The sequence below is a fragment of the Heteronotia binoei genome, chromosome 8 (assembly GCF_032191835.1).
Source record: "Heteronotia binoei isolate CCM8104 ecotype False Entrance Well chromosome 8, APGP_CSIRO_Hbin_v1, whole genome shotgun sequence".
NCBI classification, from domain to species: Eukaryota; Metazoa; Chordata; class Lepidosauria; order Squamata; family Gekkonidae; genus Heteronotia; species Heteronotia binoei.
The window spans coordinates 41,199,904-41,219,295 of NC_083230.1; the positions used below are offsets into that span (position 1 = coordinate 41,199,904).

The 19,392-nt window shown below is 42.2% G+C and overlaps 1 protein-coding gene across 2 annotated transcripts in view; it reads right to left on the reverse strand.

The window, feature by feature from the left end:
• Positions 1-19,392, reverse strand: part of SLC38A1 (solute carrier family 38 member 1) — a 92,709-nt gene that overhangs the window by 10,836 nt on the left and 62,481 nt on the right. For both annotated transcript variants that reach the window (XM_060244954.1, XM_060244955.1), the window contains exons 5-12: positions 17,062-17,135; positions 15,745-15,837; positions 11,811-11,892; positions 9,098-9,180; positions 7,627-7,685; positions 7,405-7,527; positions 6,493-6,572; positions 1,029-1,129 (exon numbers count right to left, since the gene is read on the reverse strand). In XM_060244954.1, the coding sequence (XP_060100937.1) occupies positions 1,029-1,129; positions 6,493-6,572; positions 7,405-7,527; positions 7,627-7,685; positions 9,098-9,180; positions 11,811-11,892; positions 15,745-15,837; positions 17,062-17,135 (695 nt within the window). The remainder of the gene's footprint in view (positions 1-1,028; positions 1,130-6,492; positions 6,573-7,404; positions 7,528-7,626; positions 7,686-9,097; positions 9,181-11,810; positions 11,893-15,744; positions 15,838-17,061; positions 17,136-19,392) is intronic.

Genomic DNA, 19,392 nt, shown 5'->3' on the forward strand with positions numbered 1-19,392 from the left:
AATACCCCCCAAGTTTCAAAACGATTGGACCAGAGGGTCCAATTCTATGAGCCCCAAAAGATGGTGCCCCTATCCTTAATTATTTCCTATGGAAGAAAGGCATTTAAAAAGGTGAGCTGTCCCTTTAAATGTGATGGCCAGAACTCCCTTGGAGTTCAATTATGCTTGTCACATCCTTGTTCCTGGCTCCACCCCCAAAGTCTCCTGGCTCCACCCCCAAAGTCTCCTGGCTCCGCCCCCAAAGTCCCCAGATTTTTCTTTAATTGGACTTGGCAACCCTACCTGGAGACTGGCAACCCTACCAAACAGGCACTACCTGGGAGATATTCTTCATGAACATCAGCAGAAGTTTTGGGCCTCGTGACTTTTAATTACCTTTTAGCACCTTCCCTTTGCCTACTGCAGGTGAGTCAGTTCTTAGCGTGGGTGTCACAGAATCGCACAAGCAAGCATAGAGAAACCTTCCCAAGCTGGCATGCATAGAACCTTCCTAGCAGTGTATGCTGTGACTGGGTGGTTTTCTAGGCTATTTACTTCCTCCCCATTCTCCTGCTCACACAAGAGACAAATCAAATGCAACATCCAGGGTAAGGAAAACTTCATGCTCAGATAACTTCCAGATTTCCTAGAGTGGGCTCCAGCCAGCTTTACTGCTAGCAAAAGAAAAAAGATATGTCACTTTTTGACCACTCAAAAAGATTATGTCAAGAATTATGGAAGCTGCATGAAGAAAAGAGACAGGGGATGGGAGGCTGTAGTATGTAAAAGAACTGGGTAAGACTAAGTAAAAAATCTGATTTCTAGCTTGGCTATTATCTTCTATACATGGTGGATGTGTATGGGTGTGTGTGTGTGAAACAGAGAGAGACATAGACATAGATGGAAACATTCTCTCCATTTAGCAGAAATCATTGTCAGATAATGTGGGAACTTTAACCCTCCCCCAATCTCTCTGTTTTAATTTTCTTGTTTAGAAACAACAACAAAACCTAGAATTTCATACACATTGATAAAAATTGGTTACATACCATAAAATGTCAAATAGCCAAAAATGGCAGTCAAGAAGTACATAATGAACATGGCGAAAAATGAGATATTTGAAACCATCTGCATTCTTTTCTGTGAACGACTGCAAAAAATCAGCAACAGTTAATTATATTCCTGTACACAGAAGTGTACTTGTGCATTAGTCTGAAAGGAGGAAAGACAGAGAATGGCTCCCAAGTCCCTCGTCTGCTTTTCAGGGTGGAATTATATAAGTTCCATGATCCTTTTAACAAACTTTTTTTCTTTCACCAAATGTATCCACTATGACTGCCATATTAAGACAGAGACTGCCGCAAGTGGAAGAAATGCTTCTAACACCCTTATTACCACACTATTTTCCTGCCAAATTCCATCAATAACTTGTTTTAACCCTCCACCATTGGAAGGTTTTACCCAGTAGTTGGAGTGTGGTGGCCAAAAAATAAAAATAAAAAATGGCACCATGGAAAAGGTACCATTTCTTCTCTCACCTTCTTAAAACTGCTGTCCTGACAACTGCATTTGGTGGACGAAAAATGGTTTATTAAGAGTTTAACAGAATTAGACATAAAATGCAGTTCTGCTCTTAATATCTCATCCAAATGAAAGGTAAAAGTAAGCTAGTAGGGGCTGGCACAAAGCACTGGTAAGAATTCCATACCATATAGGTCAATTCCATACCATATAGGGCTTTAAAGGTCAACATTAAGGGTGTGTGATTTTTTTCTTGGTATTTTTTGATTCAGGTCTGATGGACCTGAAAAAATTTCAGGATTCCTGGGGAGAAAAAAATCCAGATCCCAATACCAGTAAAGTATTCAGGTCTGAGATTTTTTTTGGAAATCCCAATTTTTTCTGGGTCCAGTAGATCTGAACTGAAAAATACAAAAAAAACAACAAGAAGAAACTGTTAAAGCTTCAAAAAACAGAAGTGGCTCAGCTAGGGCTCTTTTGGGCAGTCCCTTTAAACTGGACTGCCCAACAGAGCCTGCAAAGCCGCCAATCCTGCAGGGAAAGTTCTCCCTCAGCTGTTTTGCAGGCTGTCTTCTGCAGTCCCTTTAAACATCTCCTGTTTAAAGAGATTGCCGAAGAAAGCCCCAAAACAGCTAAGCAGTGGGAGCAATCTGCTCCAACCCATCAGCTATTGTTCCAGGTCTGCCTGGAACAATACATTTTTCAGGGATTTATTTTGGTTCTTCCAAAAAATCCCAGATACATTTGGAATGCTGAAATATACCCAGGAAATATCAATAAGGTGTTTTTGGGGTATATTTTTGGTTCAGAGACCTGAATGCACAGCATCTTGAATTTGGCTTTTGAAACACATTGACAGCATGTTTTTACACGACCCAACATGGCAATGCTATGGTTCATACAGGGTGGGATCACACTGGGAATTGGGCATGGCAGTCTCCTGACTTTCAAAAAGCCAGTGCTTTTTGATGTGTGCTGGGGCAGTCACACAGCCCCCGCCCTGCTGCCAGGAGAGGAAGGCCACACATGCACAAGAGGAGCATTCAGTCTGCTTCTCAGGGGCATGTCATTGCACGTTATGGCTGTTCAGACAGCTAGGAAACGTACTCTGCATGCACTTTAGAGATTTCATTCATTCCCAGCTCATCGTAAAACAAGGTAAGTACCGGTGGGACTTGGGGGGCAGATGTGTGCATGTGATTGTGCACATTAAATCTGGAATGGAGGCATGGCTAGGTCGGGCCAAATCTCTCATGTGATCGCACCCACATGTCTTGACAATTTCTTTCAACTTGCTCTAAGTTCCTCCGACATCTAAATATGTTTGTACCCAGTAAGAAATAGAAAAGCCATGCATTGCTTAAAGTCGTTTTTTTTTTTAATAACCAAGAGATTCCCAATACATTATAAGCATCTCTTTTGCTTCAAATTTCTATCCCTACAATTTTAGAGAGAAGTCTTAGATGTTGGTACTCTATGAAGTTACCAAGTGGCATTGTGCTCTTTCAGTCTTAAATATCCTCCATCATCACAGTATGTCACAGGGGTGGCCAATGGTAGCTCTCCAGATGTTTCCCCCCCTACAACTCCCATCAGCCCCAGTCATTGGCCATGCTGGCTGGGGCTGATGGGAGTTGTAGGCAAAAAAACATCTGGAGAGCTACCGTTGGCCACCCCAGCAGTATGAGAATAATAAACCAATTTGCTATGACAGTGGACAACAGTCCTTTCATCCATTTGCTGATACCCCTATGTCCATGCAAAATTGATCAGGCAAGCAGAAAATCTGACCCCCCCAGCAGAAGGGAAGAAGAACAGCTGCTGGGAGCAGCCATGCTGACAGAAGTCTCCAAACCTGACTGATCCCAGGCAGCTTCTCTTTCCTCCTCTTTGTGCCCTCCTCCACTTCTCCCTGGGTGTAATTTGAGAGGAACATTCTAACCTTAGAATGCTCCATCCCATCCTTTCTGAAACAGCGGACTCTCCCTCCAATGACAGCTGGGAGTAGCCTCCAGACTGGAAGGATAACCCCTGGGAATAGCATAAGTGCTCGGGGGCAGGAGTCAGTGCTCTGGGCCTAGAATGACACCCCCAAATAGAATGACTGTCTTTCCTGAAACAGTTCTGCTACTCTCCAGGGACCAATCCAAATGAAAGAGACAGCTGTGTAAACAATTGTGAACCAACACAACCCCCAAAGGGGTACACAGCCGTGAATGCTGCAAATAACTTATGCACTCAAACACTTATACAAAATACTTAGTATATTCATAAATACATGAACTCACACGTGCTGATGTTTGAAAACACTTGGCACATTACATATATAGCTCTCATTTCATCTCACACAAACCCTTAAAGATGCATCCCTACGTAAATGCTCCCTACGTAAATCTTGGGGCACTTGCAGATCAGGCAGTATACAACTCCCCTAGTTTGACATGTTGTAAACTGCTTTAATCTAACTCTGACCCCATTGGGACTCACAAACTCTTTAATCTGGAGTGATTGTGAGCAAACTGAGCACCTGCAGCATTTAAAATGACCACTAGGGGTCTCCCTCTCCTGCAAATGGTCACTCTGTTGGTCCAAAGATCTTGAAAGTTGAGCCTTCACTACAAAATCTTTTATACTACATGTTTTCCTAAAGCCTACCACTGGAACATTACCACAGCCTGGAATTTCAGAGACCAGATGCCAATGTCTGAGAGTGCCCCAAGATTTACGTAGGAAGAACCACTAGGCCTTAAAGAACCTGAGTCCAGGAACACAAATCTAGAATTCATCTATCTGTCCCAGATGCGCCTCTTGTCAATCACTTTTCACAGGTCCATCATGGTCCCAGGGATTTTAAATTTGCAGCAATATATAAAATACCTAATTATTTGGAGGGTTGAGCTGCGAGTCAGAAATTACTTAGAGAGGAATCTTTTTGGACCTTTAAATTAGGGGCTTTGTCTCCAGAAGGTCTCAATTCAGGTCTGGAATTGTCATGGTTTTTTTTTATAGATATCATATTTAGATTTTTCAGTGTCTAAGGTCTTCTATGAATAAGACAGATATGGCTGCAGTTTTTTTCAAAAACGCATGATTTGCGGGTATTAAATCACATTTTGATTCAAATGAATTTTAGATAAAGAACACAGTAACAATAGTATTTTCATCTTTAAGAGAATTCTTTAAAATTAAAATTTAAATCAATTTTATAGAGAATCCACTCAGGGTTTTTTAACAACAAGCTGTTTGAATAAAGCTGTTTGTGTATATTTTGAATCATAACAATAGGGCACTTTAAAATAGGAGTAAGGGGCAGAATACAGCTGCAAACAATTAATGCTATAAGATTGTGAGCGTCAGAACGCTCTACCTGAGCATTGGGTATGCCAGTGGTCTGTGCTGTGCTCAAATTGAGCGATGTGCTAAAATTATTGGCAGCATTAGGTAGGAGCATCGTGAACAGGATAAAATTCCGCTCAAAATTGTTAATGTACTGAAATGGATTTTGAAATTATGTTTATGATTTTAGTCCCTTGGAACAGATATTTTGCAGCACGAATGCGCCAGAGGAAGCAATTCCGGGAAATGGGTTTTTACCAGTGTCCTGTAGTGCCAGACCTCCACCATATGGGACTCTGGATCCTTCTTGGACTTTGAATCAGTCACTGTTAACTCCATGGATCCAGTGATAATTATCTCCAGAAGTCATTGTTCATGCATCTTTAAGGGTTTGTGTGAGATGAAATGAGAGCTATATATGTAATGTGCCAAACATCAGCACGTGTGAGTTCATGCATTTATGAATATACTAAGTATTTTGTATAAGTGTTTGAGTGCATAAGTTATTTGCAGCATTCATGGCTGGGTACCCCTTTGGGGGTTGTGTTGGTTCGCAAGTCTCCAGGGACTAACATTTCACTTTGGGGGGCTATCATTCCAGTTTCCTGCTCTCAGGGGCTGTCATTACAGTCCCAGAGCTACTCTCATTATATCCAAAAGGCATTCCAGCATCTCTCATTGTTCCCAATGGGCAATTTTATCATTAATTTTAGTACATTCCTCTTTGTTAAATCAGTTTGGCTTGAATTCTGTTTGACACTGGCTATGTTAGGCTTGTCAGATTTCACTGTAGTTCTGCATTGATTCTGTTGGGCTTGCTGATTCTCTTTGCATTGGGAGGCTTTTAGCCAATGGTAGCTTTGCTTGCTCTGTCTTTGGCTGTTCTTTGTCCCAGAGAAAGCCTGGAATTCCTCCCCATAGGAAAGAATGGATGATGGATGGGGGCAGCTTGTTCAGTGGTTACTTGAAACTTAGAGGTTATTTAGCAGACATTCATTTGCTTAAAAACAGCCCCTCCCTCTCCCCCCAAAAATATTCCCCTTAGAGAATAATAGAACCAAATGATATTGGAATCCCTGCCCCTTTCCCCACAAAACCCAGATCTGAATACCAAACTGGTATTTTGGATCTGAATAACCAGGAACACTGGTATTTTTTGGCTCCCTATATCCAGATCTGAGAAATACTGATTATTTTGTGACATGCACAGCATTATTAATTCAGAATTCAACTAACTCTGCTTTTCCATTTTTTGTCAGTATTCTATAGCTATTTAGTGCTTACATTGCCTCCTGTTAAAAAGGATATTTTGAAGATGGCACCAAAGGGTAAGCCTTTGAAAGCTCACAGAAAAAATCACACAGTTTGCTGCTCCATCACATTTAGCTGCCTTTGAGCCAAACAGTAGTTATTAGCTGTGGTATAAAATCCTCCCAAATCAAATGGTTGTTAAACACTGTTTGTGCCTCTGTAATTGATGTGCAGATCTGAAGAAAGCCCCTGTTATCATCCCCTGACAGTAGAGTCCTGTTGTTTCCTCGAATTAAAGTTCCCCTCCTCAGAGGAGAAGTAAGAGTGCATGAGTAGAACTTGGTACAGAAATTCTGCAGACAAACTGGTTCTCTTTTAATAATGAAACAACAAATATGCTCTTACTCTTTCAGTTCACAGTAGATTGGAAGCACCGAAGGGTGGCACACAAATGCAAATGCAATGGTGGGCAAAGCATACACAGTCTGTTTTACAAAAACAAACAAACAGAGAGTCAAGAAATATACATATTTCCCTTAAATTTTTACACAGCCCATTTCTACAAGGGCTATATCCAGGGCTTTTCTTGAGCAGGAACACACAGGAACACAGTCCCGGCCGGCTCAGTGTCATGGGGTGTGGCCTAATATGCAAATGAGTTCCTGCTGGGCTTTTTCTACCCAAAAAGCCCTGGTTACATCAATGCCATTGTAACAACAGGTGCAATAGATTCTCTGAATTCTCAGCTTTCATTCAAAACAAAAAGAGTAAATCTCTAGTCCTTTCCTCTGAAGGCATATAAGAAGAAAGACCTTTCTTCACAACCACAAAAATATTTGCCTTTTAAAAAATTGCAAAAGCCCAGGTGGCCCTGGAAAGGGGATGGTCACTGCTGGGAGATGAGGGCAGGGAAACATGTATGTGGCAAACCTGCAATGTGGAAGCCCCATTGCCGGTACACTTTATCAGCAGCCACACCAGCAGCAGGGAAACCACCAAGCCCCTCATTGTGTGGAAATCACCTAAATCTAAAATACACACTTCCCCCTTCTGCAAGATTGTCCTTATCTGCATCATGGTCCAGCTCCCTGCTTCTAGCTTCTCTTTCTCTATGTCCCTCTCATTTTAAACTCAGCCACCTAAATGCATGTGAAAAACCTTCCAGTTCTTTGAACAGTATTGCAAATCAGCAAAATGTAATTCCTCTTGCCCAGAAAAGTATTATCTTGGCACCAAGGAAAAAGAACCCTTTAAATGAGCAACAGAGTCTGGGACTGTCCATGAATGTAATGAAACATATTATGAAACTAAGCGTACCTTGGAATTAATGGTAACATACTTGGGCTGGCACATCTCCTCAGAGGAAGAGCTAGAGTTTGAGAAGGCAGTTGTGTTTGTCCCCTGTAAGGGACAGGGGAGTTGAAATTTCTTGTAGATAACCTGGAACAAAGAGCCACAATTGTACATTTCAAGCAAATGGCATTACTTTAAAACTTAATGTAAACCTAGGCGAAACATAAATCAAGTGACACAACTTACCACAATGAGAAAAAATACCATGCAAGTCAGGGAAAAGCCACTAGTGTAGCCAAGATACCCTAAGAAAATGAAAAGGGGAAATTTGTTCAGTAATTCATTCAGCCTTCACAATTGGCTTAATTTAATAAAGCTTACAGCTATGATTTAAGCGCATAGGACACAGTCCAGGAAAATGTGTTGGGTTATACATATGTCCCTTTTTGATAAATGTAAGTCACTAGATATCAGAAACAGAAATGGACCTCCTAGTATCAGAAGCAGTTTATGTTTAAATATAAGTGGATGGAAGGGGACAACAGGGGAGTCTCTGATGTCCATACTCTACTTTGAGGCCTACTGGGGCCATCTGTTAGGTCACTACAGGAACCACAAATATGACCTAGCAGACTTCTTGCAGTTTTGTTCAGGATGATTTATGATAACATAACCAGAGCAGGCTTGATGTGAACTTCCTCAGGGAATGGATATGTACAGAGGTCCATTGACAGAAAGCAAATCATTAAGTGGGCTGTCAGCTGGATCTTTTACTTCAGGGAATCATTTTAGGTATGTGAAAAGTAACAATATCTGGTTTTCTCCATGCTGAAACAAGAATACTACCAGTAGTTATGACAGCTCTATGTATGTAAGTAAAATCAAACAAACAGATACACGCATACAAAATCTGATCAAAATTTAAGGTTTGGTGGTGGTGGTAGTGGGGATAGTGTCAGTTACCCAGTTGTGCATGGAAGAATAAGCTTCAAATATGGCAATTTTATTGTTACAGTCTTTTCCTGTCTTCAGATGAACAGTGATCGCTTTCACTGAACAGAAAATACTTACCAAAGGACACACATACAGTGAGACAGGAAAGGTCATGAGACAATCAAGACTTTTCATGACTACAGCCAGTGAAGGTTTAAAAGGACTGGGTAGCTAAATGCTAGAGATGGCTAAAAGCTGGTGGGAAGCAAGCCATGGATTTCAAGAGTGGCCAAGGGGTGGGTTGTGGGGATTGCGTGGCAAGAGAATACTGGGGCTAAGGAATGAAGTTACAGTCAGTTTTTAAAATCATCTTAAGCATTCCTGAGGAGTTTGTCAGCCTGAGGTTTAAATATAAATGTTCACATATTTATTGATTTTGAACAAATATTATCTTTAGTTTTGGAATAAAAGATACATAACTTTTTTTAAAAAGACAACCTACTGCATTTACACTGGGAGCAGACATCTTGTTGGACATAATCCAGATTCCAAAATAGAAAAACCAAATAAAGACTTCATTTTGTTTCATTTTGAAGCAGCTAACTGTATTCAGACAGTACCAAATTGTAAGGTAGGCTTCGTTATTATATGGTTCCCTATGCAAAGTTTATTCCAAGGCCAAGGAGGACACATGAATCAGAATATAGTATACCACTCCTGGAATGCTGTACCAAAGGTGTCCAAAAAGCATTCTTTTTTAAAAAAAAGACAACTGTATCCTTACCTAAATTCTTAAGAAGACATAAAGGAAGAATTATACAGAATGTCACCATTACGACAAGAAGTCGCCCATCAACATACCAGGCTCTGTAAAACATTTTTAAAAAGGTAGGTATAACGTTATGCTCTACTATTGAAATATCACACATATACTGTAAAAAATGTTTCCAATATAATTATTAAATGCCTACAGTGCAATCCTAAAAACAGTTTACTGGAAATAAGCCCAACTAAGTAGATTTGCTTAGGATGGCACTGCAGGAGAGCAATCCTAAACAGATCTACTCAGAATCCTATCAGATCTATTCTTATTTTCAGGGAAGTGTACTTAGGATTGCACTGTAGGTTTTTAGAGACTGAGCAGCCCCTGGAATACATATGGGTGTGTATTAGTGGTATAGTAAAGAGACTCGGGGTTGGATCCTATCTCCTGAGGTTGCCCAGTTCCTGTCCTCACTGCAGCCCCTGTCTCTCTTGGCTTTCATCCGTGTGGGTCCCATGATCCCTGGCACTGACTTTTTAGTGGTTAAAAGGGGACTCCCTCCCCTCTCTTGCAATTGGCACAATCCAACCCTTAGCTGTTACTTGAAATCAGCTCTTTGTTGAGTCGCAGTCACAGGAGTCTGCAAACATGATGTTTTCAAAAAGTTTTTAGGAAAAAGTGTTACCTGAGTGCCAGGGGTGGAGGGCAAACACATGCCAGTTGGCATTAGTCACAACTTGGGCTTTCAAAACAGGAAAGGATTGCTTAACCAGGAAGAAGGTTATTGCAGTACAAAATGTGCTGCAGAAAGTGATTTCCACAACTGGCCAGCAGACAGCAAGAGTGTACCTATTAAGTGCACCTATCCTAAATATCAAACGCTCTTAGAGACAGGAGCTACACTTTACTTGGAAGCCTGTTTAATGTCACAATAAATCTACTGGTTACAGCATTGGTTCTCAACCATGCTTTTTCTACTGACCAGGATCTTCAGCCAGTTACTTCTTTCCTGAGAACTGATGGTTCTTTCCAGAATGTATACCACCGTGCACAACAGCTTGCATGCACATCCAGAACCTAGAGATTTGGGGGTGGAGCCTGGAGGGCAGGGTTTGGTGAGGGATCTTAGGAGAGTATGATGCCATAGAGCCCACCCTCTGAGCAGCTGTCTTTTTCAGGGGAACTGATTCCTTTGGTCTGGAGATCAGCTGTAATTCTGAGACATCTCCAGGCCTCTCTGGAAGTTGGCAACCTTAACATCACGGGAAGGACTTGGCTTCTGCTCCCTGTTTCTTGGCCACTGTGGAAAACAAGTTGCTGGACCACTGACCTGATCCAGCAGGGCTGGACTGCCACTGCTAACTCTGTCCATTTGTTTCGTACAGAACATATATGTATTTGGCTGTACATTATATGCAAATACTGCCTCTGAACATGTGAGGGCTGTGGGTAGGAGGCATGACCTCAACCACCTTCCTCTCCCAATTTATTGTACCAAAATAAATATCAGAAAATGGGTCTTTTCAAATCTCTCAGCAATCGGTGTTTTGGCCAGATCGCAATCCACATTTGAACAACTATTAGCTCTGCCTTCCTCCTGTATAAGAGGTCTTCTCTCTAAATTATATAAAATCTTAATTATGTCAGACTGTGGGCAGCCTCTTGGCTTTCAATTAGCCTGGAATGAAGACCTCCTTAAAGACATCCCTCCTTCTTCATGGCTGAAAATCTGGGACTCTTATGTCAATTCCTCTTCCATCTTTAACATTCAACTTCAGTTCTTTAAAACTATGTCGAGATGGTTCCTTTCCCCCAGATGGCTACATCAAATAAACCTGTATACGCTATTAGTCAGCTTTGTTGGAAAAATTGTGGGTCTCTGGGAACATTTCTGCATTGCTGGTGGGAGTGTCCAGTTATTTCTCAGTTCTGGAATGATATCACTCAACAAATCTCCAAAAGTCACTTCACAGTCATTTTCAGTGACACTGGAATTAATGTTCCTAAATTTGTGGGATGATTCTCCTCATACACTCTCGCACAAAGAGTTGACCATCATACTTATAGTGGCAGCAAGAATTACTATTGCTTCAGTATGGAAATCTCCCTCGCTTCCTTCATTAAGAGTCTGGTATGATAAAGTTTGGGATCAATTTATCATGCATAAAACCACAACTTTATGAACCACAACTTTTTGAATTCAGAAAGTACTCATATCAAGTTTAGATCTATCTGGGCCCCGATTTTAAATTTTATGTCAGAACAATGTATTCTTCCTTCCAACTGCACTTATCATTCTTGGCTTCATTTTTAGTTAAGGTCTGAGAGGCACATTTCTGGGTATATTATTTGGTGGGCTCGTATTATTTCTCTGTTCATGCTATTTTATGCACTTGTTTCGTACAGAACATATATATATATTTGGCTGAACATTATATGCAAATATTGCCTCTTTTGACTATTTTTTGCAATGCTATTGAATGATATAATTTTATGTTCTTCATATGCATTTCTAAGTCAAAGATCTTTGTTTTTAATAAAGATTTATTTATTTAAAAAAAGAAAAAAGAAAAAGGCTTTATTTATGAGCATTGTACAAACTTCATGCCATATAACATATTCCAAAACAACAGCATACAAAACTTCTAGAGGCGGATTCTTTTTATAAGTCCTTATCTCTGCCTTATCCACAAAAAACTGAAGTAAAATTAGCTTAAACACAAACGAAACTTACGAAAATGTTTCTTCTTTTCCCATAAGGAACTTTATGGCAGAGGGGAGTTCATTTTTCACTATGAAGAGATAGCTCAGCATTGCTGTGGAAAAGAATGATTTGTTAAGAAGTCAGCACAATAGATCATGATGGCAACATTTTTGGTTTTTCTCCATAATTATCTCTAGGGCTGTTTCAAATTATACATACTGTTCAAAAGTTCCCGTTTGGGGCAGAGAAGGCACACAGTGGAGAGCAGGCCCTGCTGACCCCACCCCAATGTGCATTCACTGTAACTTGTGAACAAGAGCCTACACATGTAAACTTACATATGTGTATGCCCTATAGATGTGATATGACCCCTCCATTTGCCATGGCTTCTGCTGGCATGGACAGAACTTACACAAAGCCTACATGTATTAGCATACACTCTCATTCACATGTTATAGTGAATACACCAGGGCCAGCAGGTACAATACTACCCATACCCACATTTGCAATCCCTCAGCTGTAACTTGAAACAGTCCTACGGTCTCACTTATTAACCACTTATCCCTTTAAGATCATGCAAGCAGAACCCTGATCCTCTTCTACTCTCTGAGTCTATATTTTATAAAGAGACAGGTGGGATGCCAGCCTCCAGGTGGGACCTGAGGATCCCCTGCAATTACAGCTCATCTCCAGACTACACACTTGAGAAAATGATACTTTGGAGGGGGAACTCTATGGCATTATACCATGCTGAGATGCCTGCCCTCCCTCCAGGCTGTGTCCCAAATCTCAATAAAGAGATTTCCCCAATAAAGAAATACATGAACACCCATTTTAAATTGAGGCACATATCATCTGTATTTTGAATGTGGGGATCATAATGCAGGTCAATGTATCTCATTGGAGGCAGTCTCTATTTATGTATTTATTTAGATTTATATCCCGCCGTCCCCACCGGAGCAGGCTCAGGGCAGCTCACAACAACAAAATGAAAACAATCAATTTAAAAATTGTATAACATCAATATGACAATTTAAAATTCAATAATTAAAACAATCATTAAAACAATCTGGTGCTGATATCATATGTAGCTGTTTTGCTTCCGATAGCTTCAGTATTCTTACATTTTCTCCCACAATGATGGTAACTCTAGATCAGTTAAAGGCTAACCGGAAGAGTGTTGTTTTCAGGCCTTGTGGAACTGGGAGAGGTTCCGCAAGGCCCTCACTTCCTCCAGTAGCTGGTTCCACCACTAGGGGGCTGATACCAAGAAGGCCCTCTCTCTGGTAGATTTTAGTCTTGCCTCCCTTGGCCCAGGGATCACTAGTAGGTTTTGGGATCCAGTTCTAAGCGCTCTCTGGGGAACGTGTGGGGAAAGATAAGGTAAGCAGGTCCTTGGCCATATAGGGCTTTAAAAGTAATAACCAGCACCTCGTAACGAATCCGGTATACTACTGGATGCCAGTGTAGTTCCTGCAGCCCCGGCTGTATGTGCTCCCACCTGGGAAGCAGCCTGGCTGCCGTGTTCTACGCTAACTGGAGTTTCCGGGTTCGAGACAAGGGCAGCCCCAAGTAGAGGGCATTACAGTAGTCCAACCTCAAGGTGACCGATGCATGGATCACAGTTGCCAGGTCGTCGTGCTCAAGGAAGGGGGCCAGCTGCCTCACCTGCCTAAGATAAAAAAATGCGGATTTATCAGTGGCTGCTATCTGGGCCTCCATTGTCAAGGCAGGCTCCAGCAGCACCCCCAAGCTTCTGACCTTGTGCGCCGTTGTCAGTGGCTCACCGTCAAAAGCTGGTAAGGGGATTTCCTTGCCCAGACCGCCAGGACTCAGGCAAAAGACCTCTGTCTTCATCGTATTCAGCTTCAGTCCGCTCAGCCTAAGCCATCCAGCCACGGCTTGCAGCATCAGGTCCAGATTTTCTGGAACACAGCCAGACCAGCCGTCCATCAGTAGATAGAGCTGGGTGTCACCAGCATACTCCATACAGCGTACTCTGTACAGTGTACTCTGGGCTATCTAGGCAAGGGGGAGCATATAGATGTTAAACAACATCGGGGAGAGCACTGCCTCCTGTGGCACACCACAATTAAGCTCATGCCTCCGGGACGACTCTCCCCCAATCGCCACCCTTTGTCCCCGACTCTCCAGGAAAGAGGAAAGCCATTGCAAGGCCAACCGCTGAATCCCTGCGTTGGCAAGGCATCGGGACAGCAACCGATGGTCGACCGTATCGAATGCAGCCAATAGGTTTAGCAGCATCAGCACCTCTGAGCCGCCTCAATCCAGATGTCTAGACAGCATTTAATGTAGCAAACATGATCATAAGGTAGACCTACAATAACAAATAAATGAGCTGACACAGCCCCATGAGGTCATCAATAGGAGCCATAATAGGAAAAGGTTTCCCCAGACCCATTGCAATGTCTATCCTAGTCTTGGAAGACACTTCAATCCCTTTGTTAGGGCTGCGAGGAGAAAGAGCCAAAGGCCCTATGTGAGACAGGAGATTACGCCAATACTTAGCTGCTCAATACTATGCTAGTTCACTCGACAATAAATTCTATTATATTCAGTAGCTTAATTCCAGGTAAGGGGACAGAAGGCTGCATTCAAGGGAGTCAAGAAAAGAGCTTCTTCTCAAAAAGGCACATTCCCCAGCACAATTTAATACAATGCAGGAAGAATTTTAGTCCAACTGGAAGTATAAAAACTGAGTGAACCCTAACCCACAAAGTCCAGGCTAGCCAGATCTTATCAGATCTCAGAAGCTAAGCAGTGCTATTTTAGGATTGCTAATTCCCAGGCGGGGGCAGGGGATCCCCTGGTTTGGAGGCCATCCCCCTGTTTCAGGGTCATCAAGAAGCGGGGGGGGGGGAATGTCTGTTGGGCACTCCATTATTCCCTATGGAGACCGATTCCTATAGGGTATAATGGAGAATTGATCCGTGAGCATCTGGGGTTCCGAGAGGCTGTTTTTTGAGGTAGAGGCACCACATTTGCAGCATAGCATCCAGTGCCTCTCCTCAAAACACTCTCCAAGTTTCAAAAAGATTGGACAAGGGGGCCCAATTCTATGAGTTCCAAAAGAAGGTGCCTTGTTCCTGGCTCCACCCCAATGTCTCCTGGCTCCACCCCCAAAGTTCCCAGATATTTCTTGAATTGGACTTGGCTTGATCCTAGGCCTAGTGAGGCCTACAGGTTTCAGGTAAACTTGCATGAGAGTAGCTACAGGGCCTACATTTCCCAGGATCCCTGCTGTCCCTCTGATTGGGTGGAGAGCAGTTTTGGAGAGAAAACTAGCCCAGAGGTTGGGAGGAAAGCATAAAAAATGCCAACTAGAGAGAGAAGTGTGTTCTCTCTGGAAAGGCTGCAGTCAGGAGTGGTTCTCTCTGGGAAGACTGGGCTGGAGAAGGCTGCAGCTGGAGAGAGATCCCTAATCCAAGAAGGTTGAGTGAATCAACTGGAATTAGAGGAAGGGAATGTGTAGTTAGTTGTGTCAGGGCTTTTATTTCTTTGTACCAACTTTTTCTGTTTTCATATTCACCGTTGAACTAATTTTTTTTTTAAAACCACTTCTTGTTTCTGAGCACTTATAATAAACATGTTGTTATACTACCTGGGTCCTTATGTCTCTTTGGTCACAGACAGAAAGAGTTTGCTAATAAGGAAGATGGATGGGTGGGTGCTCTGGGCCCTCCCTGACAGACCCTTACCAGAGTGGTGGCAGCCAGTAGAGACCATCCCTAATCCCCTGCTTTGTGATGAGTGCCGGCCCCACTTAGAACTTGGATGGGAGACCACCAAGGAAGTCCAGGATTGCTACACAAAGATAAGCAATGACAAACCACCTCTTGCCTATTAGTTGACTGCAGCTTGGAGGCATAAGAAAAAGAGACAGTAAATCTCCATTAACAGATTGTTCATCTGACTTTCTCTGCTCTTCTAACCCTTTATTTACCTCCAGTGTTCTGAAGAGAGGTTGATCCAAAAACAATCACTTTTCCAGGAGTGCCAAAGATTTGCTCACCAAGCTTCTCGTAAACCATGCAACCTGGTCATACCAATTTGACGAAAAGCCAGAAATTAATTGGCAGGCAAGGAACAATGAAACTAAACCATTAGCATTTTTTTTTTACCTTCACAAAATCCCCCCCCCCCCCCCGTCATAAATCCTTTTTCATCTCTTAACTGACTCATCACATGTCAGGGAACAATCAATTGTTGAACCAGCTTATTTGGACAAAAAGTCTTCAGTCACTATCATTTTGGAAGTTACAGTTCAGAACAAAGTTAGGACTCCTTAGCTTAACCTCTACCTTGTTTCCTACCCCTTGACTTGCATAATGCTGGCATCTGAATTAGCACCTTTAATAGGGGTAATATTTGGCTAGCAGTAACTAAAACTGTTGTGGCTTGGGCACAAACCTTATGCACACTAGTGGTAAATCAGACATTGTAGCTCCTGATCATAGCACTGACAAGACTTTTTCCCTATAGCCACAACAAGTACACTGAACCATAAGAGCTGAGCACAACAATAACCAGAAATGGAATATCTATAAGTGGGTTTTATATACAGTGGAAAAGCAACAGATGGACTGGGTATCTGCCTCAGTACTGTTAATAACATACATGGGCCCCAACGCTCTATCTCAGAACCAAAAACTAAATGAATGCAACATAGGTCTATCATTCTACCACCTTACTCATACCTGTTTTTGATAACTGAATACAATTAATCTTGACTGTTTCATGACAAATGAAATAGATGACTAGACAAAGAGCTGAAGTTTTAATGTATTACAGTTGCAATTCAGCATGTGCTTCAGCCCTGTGATAACAATAGCTCCAGTTTATACTTAAAATGAGTTGAATTGGAAATCAATGGGGTTTAAGTTATTTGTGCCTAACTGGTACTATTCATTTGAATGGAACTGAAGTATGGATTAAGCCAAAATGCTTAATGGGACTCACAAATTGCAGTTTGAGAATGCAATCCATGAAGATCTGCTGTCGCTCTTCTTCCAGCAGCTTTACTTTAACATGCATCCAAACCCAAAGGCACAATATTTATCTTATATATCAAATACAAACTATAGTTTGTATCTGATATATAAGATAAATAATCCCTTGTATTCAGGGCCACTGTCTGCATCCCACCCCCACCGCATTAATACACTGCCTGGGGAAGGCAATGCTCAGAATGAATCCTTCATATCCTTCACCTCTGCCTTCTGCATTGCAATTGGTTATACACAAAGTTCTTTTTGATTACCTGTTTCCTTTGCACATATTAATAGAAGATTTATTGAATAAATAGACAGCAGTGTCACTGAAATCAAAAGCAGCCTATAAAAAAGGAAAGAAGAAACAAAAACATACCTCTGATCATTATAATAAGCAAATCTGGAACATTAACAGAATGCTAAACTTGGATACTGACTCTAAAACACTTTGCAAAGATGAATATTTTGTTTGTTGCAGAACTGCCTGCTTTGCCACTTCCTGGTTTGGAAATTGATTCCTGTCTTCTCTACCCTTGAGCTTGCTGATGTACAAAAAACTGGAAGTTGTGAACTCTAGTGTCCTGTAAGAAAAATCTGTGAATCTCCTGCCATTGAGACTTATAGTTCATATTACCTTGGAACTCTGCAAATAGATCTTGCAGAGGGTTTCTTTATCCTGAAAAATAACTAATTTAGATGGATAAGTCTTCCCCTTTATACACACAGTTTTATCTGTCAAAAACATACATACACATGCCTCTCTACAATTTACTGATGGGCTAATTTTGAGCCTGAAAGAGGAAGAAAAAGAGCTAATAAAAGAAGCATCCATTGGTACCTTACAAAAACAAAACAAAAACATAATTGAACTGAAACTTTCCTAAAGTCTAAACAAATCCATCAAAATCAATATATTTTATAGAAAATGGTATATTGGAAAACATGACAGAAGAATGCCACTACCCAAATTTACCAAACTTAACAGGGTCTGAACATGCACAGATGAGCGAATTTTAGTTCAGGCTGTGCTCAGATCTAGAGCTGGCTATTACAGAAAGAAATTAAATCAACTGCAGAATAATGATGACATGTAGCTACAATACACAAAATTCTCCAGTGTTGCTTAATGAACTCCATGCTTAATGAACTGTGTGAGAATATTTGGCTAACAATTTCCTGTACCTCTGTCCTGGATAGCCCAGACTAGCCTGATCTTGTCAGATTTTTAAAGCTGAGCAGGGTTGGCCATGGCTAGTATTTGGACGGGAAGCCTCCAAAGAATATCAGAGTTGTAACTTGTGACATGGAAGCAGGCAGTGACAAACCACCTCTGAATGTCTCTTGCCTTGAAAACCCTGTGCAATTGCCATGTCAGCTGTGACTTGATGGCACTTTCCATCACAAACAATTTTCTGCAACATGGTCTTCAGTTTGAGATTTTCAGTTCAATCATATGTAGAGGTCTAATGATCTGAAAGGACAGACTGGAATAATTCAGCAGAATTATGCATAGGCTTCCCAAACCTCCCGCCCTGGCGGGGGACCCCAGGATTTCCAGCCTCTTCCCCTGCTCCCCCAAAAAATGGAAGCGGGGGGAGGGGGGAAACGGCACCAAGGAGCGTGGCGAGCCACCCCATCTCGGAGCGGGCGCCGCCGCTGCGCAGCTGCCGCCTCTTTTCCACTTCACCGTAGCTGCTCCTCCGAGATGGGCTCAGCCTGAGCCCATCTCGGAGGAGCAGCTAAGATGAAGCGGAGAAGAGGCGGCAGCAGCGCAGCAGCATCCCCCGCTCCGCCTCTGAGGTAAAATTAGAGAAGGGGAGGGTGGAGGCAGGCCAGGAACGTGGCGAGCTGTGAATCTGGGTCCTTCTAGGACCCGGACTTGCGGCTCGCCATGCTCCTGGCCTGCCTCCACCCTCCCCTTCTCTGATTTCACCTCAGAGGTGAAACAGAGCGGGCGACGCCGCTGTGCTACCGCCTTTTCTCCGCTTCACCGTAGCTGCTCTTCCGAGATGGGCTCAGGCTGAGCCCCTCTCGGAGGAGCAGCTACGGTGAAGCGGAGAAGAGGCGGAAGCTGCACAGCGGTGTCGCCCGCTCCGCCTCTGAGGTGAAATCAGAGAAGGGGAGGGAAGGAAGGAAGGCATTTAAAAAGTTGTGAGGTCCCTTTAATTGTGATGGACAGAACTCCCTTTGGAGTTCAATTGTGCTTGTCACACCCTTGCTCCTAGTTCCACCCCAGTGTCTCCTGGCTCCACCCCCAAAGTCCCCAGATATTTCTGGAATTGGACTTGGCAACCCTAATTATGCATTTTCTTCAATGGGCTTTAAAAGATGTAACTCTACTTAGCATCACACTATTAATGTTTAGTAGCTAGGATGGTTATGATCATGATGGAACTTTTCAAATGTAATTCTCAATAGTGAGTCCCCTTTTTGACCCTAAACCATTCATATATATAAATAGTACTGGCATATTATTCCATTTAAGTTGTTTACAGTCCACAATTAAGAAAGAAAAACTGGGGATTTTTTTAGATTAGTCATCTTATCCAGTGCAGCATATAAACACACAAACACACTTTACATCTTATTTGGTATGCTGG